The 11,328-nt window shown below is 35.0% G+C and overlaps 2 protein-coding genes across 2 annotated transcripts in view; both read left to right on the plus strand.

Annotated features, from left to right (window-relative positions):
- Positions 1–9,891, plus strand: part of LOC137656572 (protein FAM200C-like) — a 10,110-nt gene extending 219 nt beyond the window's left edge. The window contains exon 2 of the mRNA XM_068390744.1: positions 9,202–9,891. Within this exon, the coding sequence (XP_068246845.1) occupies positions 9,202–9,891 (690 nt within the window). The remainder of the gene's footprint in view (positions 1–9,201) is intronic.
- Positions 9,892–9,921: 30 nt separating this feature from the next.
- LOC137656573 (protein FAM200A-like) lies at positions 9,922–10,773 on the plus strand. The gene has a single exon (XM_068390745.1). It carries the CDS (start codon positions 9,922–9,924, stop codon positions 10,771–10,773), a length of 852 nt encoding a protein of 283 aa, XP_068246846.1.
- The last annotated feature ends 555 nt before the right edge of the window (positions 10,774–11,328 follow it).

Below are 11,328 nucleotides of genomic sequence, written 5' to 3' on the forward strand. Positions count from 1 at the left end.
GACAAGGCCGCTACAGAGAATAGGAACCTTCTCAAAAAGTGGGGCTTAGATCTTAAGAGAAAGTTTTCTCCGGATGAGGTTCCCCAACCCAAGAGGAAGACAAAAAAGCCTAGGCCATCCTCTCGGCTGGCTATACCCTATCGACAGCAACAACAACAACTTCCTGTGACCGCGGTGCCTCAGATAATGGCACAACCTCCGACCATATACCAGCTGGTACCTCAACAAGTGGCGACTCAGTCGCCAGTTTTTAACCCAGCCTTCGAAAGGCAGACTTCTTCCTTTCGTTCGAAGGCTAGAGGAACAACCAGAGGTTCTTCTAGACGCCCTTCAAGAGGAAGGGGATCCAGGGGAGGACGTGGTCAAGGAGGCAAGACCTCAGGTCCACAACAGCAGAAGTGAGATGCTTCCAGTAGGAGGGAGGCTACAGCTATTTAGGGATCGCTGGACCTTCGATCCCTCGGCCCACAGCCTAATAAAGAATGGACTAGGTTGGAGTTGGAGCAGTCCTCCACCTCAATTTCCTCAATTCTCCCAACACTCAACCCCCGTTCTAGAAGAATATGTCCGAGAGCTCTTAGACAAAAGATTAATCCGGAAAGTTAAGTCCATCAAATTTCAAGGGAGGCTGTTTTGTGTTCCAATGAAGGACTCAGAGAAACTCAGTCATTCTAGACTTGTCGCCACTCAACAAGTTCATAGTGAACTACAAGTTCAGAATGCTCACACTTCAACACATAAGGACCCTACTGCTCAAAAGTGCATATACTGTGTCTATAGACTTGTCTGACGCTTATTGGCACGTTCCAATTAATCGTCATCTCTTCTCCTACCTAGGCTTCAAGTTATATAGAAAATTTTATGCCTTCAGAGCCATGCCTTTCGGGCTAAACATAGCACCAAGGATTTTCACGAAGCTCGCGAACGCAGCCGTCCATCAATTACGCCTAACGGGGGTAATTGGACGACTGGCTGGTGTGGGCACCATCCAGGACAGAATGCATGCAAGCTTCTAAGTTAGTGATCCAGTTCCTGGAACATCTGGGATTCAAGATCAACATCAAAAAGTCTCGACTTTCTCCAGCTCAAAAATTTCAGTGGTTGGGAATCCACTGGAATTTGGAGTCACATCGACTTTCCATTCCTGGGAAGAAGAGGAAAGAGATAGCAGGATCTGTCAAGAGACAGTTGAAATTCAAACGGATATCAAGACGCGAACAGGAGAGAGTGCTGGGCTCTCTACAGTTTGCTTCAAAAACAGATCCGGTGCTAAGAGCACAGCTAAAGGATGTAACAGGAGTCTGGAGGAAATACGCATCAAACGTGCGAAGAGATCTAATAAGACCTCTACCGACTCGACTGCGAACGCTTCTCAAGCCGTGGTCCAATGCGAAGCAACTGAGGAAATCAATACTTCTTCAACCTCCTCCACCCTCAGTAACTATCCACACAGATGCTTCAAAGGAAGGCTGGGGAGGTCACTCTCATCAGAAGAGAGTCCAAGGAGCTTGGTCCAATCTTTTCAAGTCATTTCACATCAACTTTCTAGAAGCCATGGCAGTACTTCTGACTTTAAAGAAAGTATATCCTCGCCACTCGACCCACATAAGACTGGTTCTAGATAGCGAGGTGATAGTGAGATGCCTGAATCGACAAGGGTCGAGGTCACCTCAAATCAACCAAGTGATGTTGGCCATTTTTCGTTTGGCAGAAAGGAAGAAATGGCACCTGTCAGCAGTTCACATTCAAGGGTTCCGCAATGTGACAGCAGACGTTCTATCCAGGTTTACACCAATAGAGTCAGAATGGTCTCTAGACGCAGGATCGTTCTCCTTCATCTCATGTCAAGTCCCGGAGCTGCAGATAGACCTCTTTGCAACGAAAGACAACAAGAAAATAGATCATTATGTGTCCCCATACGAGGATCCGCTAGCGGAGGCAGTGGACGCTATGTCCCTAGACTGGAACAGATGGTCCAGTATTTATCTGTTCTATCCGCACAACCTCATTTTGAAGGTCCTTGACAAACTGAGATCCTTCAAAGGGAAGGCTGCAATAGTGGCCCACAAGTGGCCAAATAGCGTGTGGTTCCCTGTGGCATTGGAACTACGACTAATATTCGTACCACTACCGGATCCATCCCTGTCTCAGCGAGTACAGAAGTCGACTGTCTTCGCTTCATCACAGAAAACCAGGAACCTACATCTCATGATTTTCTCTCCTTAGTGAGGGGGAAAAGGTGAGCAGCTGACACAATACTATTGTTTACTGAATCTATTTCCAGACCCAACGTTTCTTACCAAGAACAAGCTACCCACCAACAGGTGGGGTCCCTAGAGAATCTGCCCTCTGAAGGAAGATGTATCTCTATGTCCAGTGGAGTGCCTAAAGGTCTATCTTCATAGAACTTCAGACTTTATGGGAGGACAGCTGTTCAGAGGAGAAACCTCGGGCTCAAAGTTATCTATAACTAAGGGCGAAACTCACCTATGTTATTCGCAAAACGTTTCCTGGCAGTACACCCGCTAGTCATGATCCGAGAGGAATTGCTTCTTCCATAAAATTTCTTTATTTATATGGACCTTGAACATCTTTGTTCGTACACCGGCTGGTGTTCATCCAAGGTGTTCTTTATGCACTATGCGAAGCAAGTGGAGCAACTCAAGTAGTCTGTGGTAGCAGCAGGTAGAATTCTTTAACCTTCTGTTTTAAATCTGCGAGGAACAGTGTAATTAATTTGGGACGATTAATTAAAAGGGTGGGTGTGTAGTCACTGTATGTACTACACACAGAACGATAGGCCACGAAAGTGTCCTTACGAACTGTTCCATTGACGTTGGTGAACTATAGCATAATACTGACACTTGTGCCAAGCGCTTCTTACGCTAGTGTAATTAAACAGTATACAGACTGTATCATTATTATTAATTCAATTGAAGTGGCAAATCTGTTTCATGGTAGATGAAACAATATTTTCTGTTGACTGTTTTCTTTGTGCTTTAATGGATATCATCCACTTTTTATAAATTTTATAAAGGTTGATCTGATATGTACGTTTATTAAATTTCAGTAAACTAGTTCATAGTGAACCCTGCGTTTTATTCGCCCACACTCTTTTAATTAGAAATGTACTGAGCATTAAGATTAAAATATGGATATTTTTATCATGGTATGTCTTTTAAGATTGTTCCCTGATTCAAGCAAAAGTCCACTCTCTTTAACCCTTCTTTAGGAAGGGTTGACATGGTACCCTAACGGGATAGTGGCAGAGATGCAAAATTTGTTCCTATTCAGATACAACCTATATCCAATAGTTAATAAGAGTACAGTAGTCACATTGGGGAAGGTGTCACGAATTCATTCTGACTTTGGCGACTCTTATACAAACTTTGCTTTATAATGTATAGGGCGAGACCACTATACAAGCTTGTCATTTTGTCATCCATAAGTTATTATGTACTCCTCATGATTTTTCTAAAGTCTAGTATGACTCTTCTCTGTAGGAGGCAGGAAGCACTAACATAGTTCATGCTTAGATGAAATGATGTATGATGGTAACATCATAGGTCTCTAGGTCTAGACGGACCAGGAAAATCCTTTCTTGACAGTACGGCACCGATTGAGAATCCACAGATGCAGAAATGCTCTGGTAAACTTCCATCAGGACAACATGGCCTGAGCCCAAAAAACGGATTTTGAGCGAAGCGAAAAATCTATTGATGGGTGAGGTAGCCATGTCGTCCTGATGGACCCGCCCTTCCTATTATTGTAAAACGGCTTATTGACTTCTCTCTATAATACAGTTTCTGTAGCACCTCGTATATCGCTACAAGGAATAAAGAGGGCGCTACCGCCTTCATCAGATACACACTGATAATGGAATAGGAGAGATGCCTTATGAGCGCTCTCTTTTCATTCTCGTTTCAGATTCTTGTCACTATAACCGCTCGAAGCGTTAATGCTATTTGGGGTGAAGATAGCTATATGGCGTGTCAAGAATACGTCCTCTGATATGCGATATCCCTGTGAGATTATTTAGGGATATTCGCTCCAGGAGTTAGATTTCTGGATACCTTAAGGTAAAATTCTCTGGGAATATTATTGTAGACAAATATACCCTAGAAAGCTACCTATTAGGAACTTCCATCAGGACGACATGGCTACCTCACCCAAAAATAGATTTTTCACCTCGCTCAAAATCTGTTGTATATATATATATATATATATATATATATATATATATATATATATATATATATATATATATATATATATATATATATATATATATATATATATATATATATATATATATATATATATATATATATATATATATATATATATATATATATATATATATATATATATATATATATATATATATATATATATATATATATATATATATATATATATATATATATATATATATATATATATATATATATATCTATATATATATATATATATATATATATGTATGTATGTATATGTATATATATAAAAAATATATATATATATATATATATATATATATATATATATATATATATATATATATATACATATATATAAATATATATGTATGTATATACAAATATATTTATATATATGTATATATACATGTATATATATATATATATATATATATATATATATATATATATATAATATATATATATATATATATATATATATATATATATATATATATATATATATATATATATATATATATATATATATATATATATATATATATATATATATATATACGTATATATATATATATATATATATATATATATATATATATATATATATATATATATATACTTACTGCATATACTGTACATATATATATGCATATATATATATATATATATATATATATATATATATATATATATATATATATATTATATATATATATATTTGTATATGTATATGTATATATATGTATATTTATATATATATATATATATATATATATACATGTATATATATACATATATATAAATATATTTGTATATATATACATATATATTTATATATATATATATATATATATATATATATATATATATATATATATATATATATATATATATATATATATATATACATATATATATACATATATATATAAATATATATGTATATATATACAAATATATTTATATATATGTATATATACATGTATACATATATATATATATATATATATATATATATATATATATATATATATATATATATATATATATATATATATATATATATATAAATATATACAAATATTAATTATTCTGATGCGAATACCTTAACGGGATTCTCTTGATGAGTCATGAAAATTCATTTTCTATGAAACAAATAAAGAATGGTACAAGATTAAGCTTTATATTCCTTGGCGCAAGTTACAAACTAAGTAAGAATAATTCTAGAGAGAGAAGAAAGAGAGAGAGAGAGAGAGAGAGAGAGAGAGAGAGAGAGAGAGAGAGAGAGAGAGAGAGAGAGAGAGAGAGAGAGAGAGAGATTGCATTCATGCAGTGTTCCAGGTAACATCATTATGTATGAAGCTACTGAAAATAGTGGTTCTTCTTCACTCTATATAATGATAAGTCAAACGTATAAACATTTTCACAAAATTATGATAAAAAGGAAAGAAGTTAGAAGATACTGGACTGAAAATGATACTCGAGATGAATTTAATTTGAATATTATCAAGATTTTTAGTTTTCTGTTTCATTTCCAAGGACTGAATGTGAACGAATGTTGGTCAATTGCATAGCTCTTCCCAATAGGATTCAGAGTAAAGACTTAAATGTCCGAATCCAATGATATTCAAGGGATTAATTCATAATACATTACTAGCGATATAAATGATGTGGAATTAAAGGATTATAGTTATATCTCTTGAATATACCGACATCAATGGTAAGTCATAGACCAAAAAGCCATTTAAAGAAATTCATGTTATTGATATACTTAAATAACCAAAAATGAATTTTCTCAAAAAGACATTTTTCTTAATTGATAGAAGTTGTTAATCTTAGCAAAGCCGATATGTAAGCTGGTAGGAATATCTTTTGTTTCATTTATTTCAGACATTAATCATACAAAACGAATTTTGTCCCTAATTCAAAGAAAATGTATGCAATGGTTGAAAATTCTGGCTTTTATTTGAAAGGAAATATACGCTATTATTATGAATTAATATCATTATCATAAGGCATTTACGTATCATTAATAATAACGACCTTTGTTTCGTTTTTTTCAAAGAAATTTTGTATCAGTAATAGGATTAACTTTCAATTAAAATTTAATATGGAATTCTTTTTACTCTTATTTAAAGAAAATTTTGTTTGTTTATTAAAAATAACACTGTGACATTTCACTTATGACGCAGATTTCCCTCAAAACCCCCTTTTTACTATGAAAAAGAACTTGCAAAAGTTTATTGATTTCCATTATATATCTAATTATTTGTAGGTAATAAAGTTTTATTGAATGAAATAAGAAATACGACACGACAAATTCGGCGCGAATGACGAATACATGTACCTGTGACAACATATATAGACATTAGTTGTGACAAATGTTCGAAAAAGTAAAATGTATTAATTTTCATAATAATTACTTAAGCTTACCAACAAACCAAAGATGGTTCACAAAATACAAAAGTAATCAGGTTTACTGTGTTTTCGTTTGTGGAAACACTTGTATAAACAATCATAAAAATAACGTTTACTTAGATTTTACAAAATATCTGCCGTAAAAATATTTTTCATGCAATACGCAATGGAAGTTGAAATATCATTGGAAGGAGAAAGGATTAACGAGGTAGAATCCTTTAAATATTTAGGATGTATGATCATTATTCTTTCCATACCTCTTTGAGTTGTGACTAGTTCATGTTCTAATGCTTTACTAAGGCTCCAAGTTTCTGATGCATGAGTTAATACTGGTATGGCCATCTCAATAAATACTCTTCTTCTTAAAGAAAGTGGCGTTTCAATTTCCATAATCTCATTTTGTTTACCAAAGACTTGTTATACCATACTTATCCTTCTTTTAATTACGGTCTCGTGTCCTTTGGAAACATTACTGTCTTCTCTGAGTACTTATGTTCATTAACAATCTCTGAAGGCTCTTCCATAACTGTTATTTGTTGTCTCTCTCCATTTTCATCAAACATAAGGTTAGTTTTGCAGAAATTAATTCTCAGTCCAACATTTCTGCTTTCTTTATTAAATTCTATCATCTTTTAGAATTCCTCCCATGATTTACTGAACAAAACTATGTCATTTACAATTCTTACCTTTTTAAGGTATTCTCCATTCATATTAATACCTACTTTTTCCAAATCTAAATTCTTATAAAGTTCTGAGCATGCTGTAAATAATTTATGTAGTATTGGGATTGTTGTACTTTCCTATATATATATATATATATATATATATATATATATATATATATATATATATATATATATATATATATATATATATGTATGTATATATATATATATATATATATATATATATATATATATATATATATATATATATATATATATATATATAAAGTCAAGACATCTATAAACGCATTCATACCAGGATAGATGAAACCGTAAGGAATGGAAGTAATTATAAAATTAATGAAGACTTGGAACAGGGGGCTAACACATGTCTGCTCTAAAGCTGTGTTTCCCTACCCTGGGGTAAATTACCCCAGTGGGGTAATGGACCCGTATTTTTGGGGTAATCAAGATGTTCTGAAATTGAGTTATTCACATTCCCATAATTATTGCCATAATTCATACACAAAATCTGCAATAATTATTTCATAGGAAAACTCAATAATTTTAACATTGTTGTACAATAATTTGGTCAGGGTGGCAGGCAGCTCAACCCTGCCCCCCGCTCCGAGCAGCACAACAATCTCCCATCTGTCAACACTCGCTCACTGAGGCGTTGAGGTGTTTCCTCGATTTTTCTGGCGACAGTCGAGATATTACGTGATTTAAACTGAAGAAACTGTTTGAAAATTCGCAAAAGTCACGTTTTGATATAATCTATAATTACTTGAACATGAATATTACATATTTTCCTCTTATTTTAGTACCAGTGGCAAGAAATATTTCAAATGTAAACAAAGGTGGGATTCAGCCGTTCTATTTACTGCACGGAAACCCACTCCTTTCCAGCGCTCCTCTTCCACCTTCTCCACTTTCATGAAAACGAGAGAGAGAGAGAGAGAGAGAGAGAGAGAGAGAGAGAGAGAGAGAGAGAGAGAGAGAAGGAAAAAATGCATCCTAATCTCCTCTCCTCGCCGCCCGCTCGCGGTGACTCAGTGCTTTGTGCTGTGATACCAAGTGTCGCCACTGCATTCAACTATCAGTAAACACCGCTCTGAGGCCTTGGACAAAAGTGTCGGTATTGGCACAGAGGCACGGGGCGCGTTTGGAAAAATCAGGCCGTATCGAAACGCACTGGTTAAGTACATTAAACATGTAAACTATATTATAATCTACCTAACCAGTGGTAGGTGTCATTGTTTCCTATTTCCAAAAATAAATACTCCTTGAAGTTAATTCAAAAAGCATTTCCATGATTGCTGAACGTTTATAAAAAATATATAAGAGCTTGTGATGTTTCATAAGGTAGGTAATGTAACACTGGCAGGTTAATAAAAAGAATCTTAACCATTTTATTTAACAAGCAATTCTTGGATTCAAACACATTCCTGGCCCTGGCAGACCTGTGAGATATTGTAACTCGAAAATTATTGGGAATTTCCAATATGGTAATTCAGTAATTTTCATTCAGTGATGTATGAGGAATACATAACCTGATTTTCCGTTTGTATTAACCTTATTAGCCTTTACTATTATGTTTTTCATTATTATTTTGTGCCCGTGCTTTTGTTTCTTGTTAATCATACGTTTGACTTTTCAGAGGATGGCAAGTAAAAGCACACGAAAACGAACCTACAGTGAAGCATTTTTACAATATGGCTTTGTGAATATGCCTGATTGTTCTGGAGATCAACCATAATGTGTGTTATGCTGCAAAGTTCTCCTCAATGACAGTCTGAAACCAGGAAAGCTGAAGGAACATCTGATGAAGTGTCATCCTGGAAGTGCCTCCCAGAGTACCCCATTTTTTCAATCAACAAAAGGCAACAAATCTGCAGGCTGTGAAGTTGGGAAAAACTGAACTTGCATCACAACAACTGGCAGCTGCTGTTGCAGCTTCATATGAAGTGGCTTATCGCATAGCAAAGACACAAAAGCCACATACAATTGGCGAAGAGTTGATTTTACCATGCTTAATCATAATGGTGGAAAAATTATGTGGCTTGGACCAAGCCAAAAAACTCAGTGCTATTTCACTCTCCAATAACACAATACACAGGAGTATAGACGATCTCGCTGCAGACATTCTTGAACAACTTATTTCAGAGGTATTATCCAGTTCGTATCCCAAAATTTCAATGCAGTTTGATGAAAGCACAGATATTGCATCTTGCGTCACTTTGATTGGGTTCATTAGATATGTTCATGAGGGTAGTAGCAAGGAGGAAATGTTACTATGTGAAGATTTGCCAACAACTACAAAAGGTGCAGATATTTTCAAGACTGTAGATGGGTTCCTGAGAAAGGCAGGTTTACATTGGAGCAAGGTTTCTCAGGTATCAGTTGATGGAGCCCCAAGCATGATGGGCCATTGCAAAGGGTTCTATGGCTTGTTGAAGGAAAAGAACCAAGATATCGAGGCTGTGCACTGTGTCATTCATCGTTATGCCTTGGCTTCACACGGCCTGCCCAAGTCCATCAAGATTGTTTTGGATGACGTTATCAAGATTGTAAACTTCGTCAAATGAAAAGGTTTGACCAGTCGCATATTCAAAGAGATGTTTGAAGAAATGGGAACTCATTATGAAAATCTACTGTACCATACTGAAGTTTGTTGGCTCTCACGTGAGAAAGTCCTTGTTCGTGTTGCTGAGCTCCGTGAATTACTTCATATATTTTTGGAAGAGAAAAGATCATCCCTTGCGAATTTGTTTAATGATGAATTATGGGTCGAAAATTTGTGCTATCTAGCTGATATCTTTGGAGAGGTAAATGCAAGGAATTTAAAACTTCAAGGAAGACAGACCACATCATTGGAACTTCGGGAAAACATCGTTTCCTTTTGTGGGAAATTGCAACTATGGACCAGACGTGTTGGAAAGGGAATTGTTGCACAATTTCCCACATTAGATGCCTTCCTCGATAAAGTGAATTCTGAAGATATCCTCAACCACATGAAGACAGACATTAGAGATCACCTGACCGCTCTCTTGAAAAGCTTGCATAAGTACTTCCCAGATCTGTATAATACTAACAATGAATGGGGAAGAAACTTTTTTAATGTGAGTGAAGATATTATTCCTGATGAGGACTGTCCGGCAAAAGAAGAATTTATCACACTCAGGACAAATAATGCATGGAAACTAATGTTTGAGGCCAAAACTGGTCTAGACACCTTTTGGATTTCTCGTTTGCAGGATATACCAACTCTAGCCTCTCGGGCAGTACAAATTCTCATAGGATTTTCTACCACTTATCTCTGCGAGCAAGCTTTCTTTACTGTCCTTGGAATGAAGACCAAGCAACGTAACAGAATCAACGTGTCATCTGATGCCCGTGTAGCCCTTTCTGTAACCAAGCCCAGAATAGAGAAAATTGCACAGGCAAAACAAGCTCAACCCTCACACTGAAAAACCAGAGCAAACATAAAGTGATTACTAAATAATATCTATTAATATTGTTACATCGACTATTCTGCACTGATGATGGTTCATTTTGATATCCGTTAAAATGGAAAAGTTTGCATTTGTTTGGGATCCTTAGCTATAAGCACCCAATAGCGGGCTACATGAACCATACAGTTCATCAGGTGGCTGCAAAAAAAACGTCCGATGTTACCGGGTATATGTTCAATGGGGTAATTGATTAGTTGGAAATAAAATTTTTGGGTAATCATTTAAAAAAGGTTTGGAAACACTGCTCTAAAGGATGAAAAAGAAAATATTGTCAACAATGGAGTGATAAAACTTTCTAAGGATTTCTTTGCACCACGATACAATATTGATATAATAAATATATTTGCCCATAGACATAATAAAAAATACTGAGCAGGTTCCAAACGTTTCACTAGAAGAAAAGAAAGTATAAAAAGGCATAAAAACAGGCAAAGCATCAGAAGATGACCTAACAATTTATTTAATAATAGATGGAGGAGATTTTCTGAGTAGTAAAACTGGCTGTACTTC

This window comes from Palaemon carinicauda, chromosome 17 (genome assembly GCF_036898095.1).
Source record: "Palaemon carinicauda isolate YSFRI2023 chromosome 17, ASM3689809v2, whole genome shotgun sequence".
NCBI classification, from domain to species: domain Eukaryota; kingdom Metazoa; phylum Arthropoda; class Malacostraca; order Decapoda; family Palaemonidae; genus Palaemon; species Palaemon carinicauda.

Coding starts and splice junctions, on each gene's coding strand:
- LOC137656573 (XM_068390745.1), top strand. CDS start 9,922: ATGTTTGAAGAAATGGGAACTCATTATGAAAATCTACTGTACCATACT.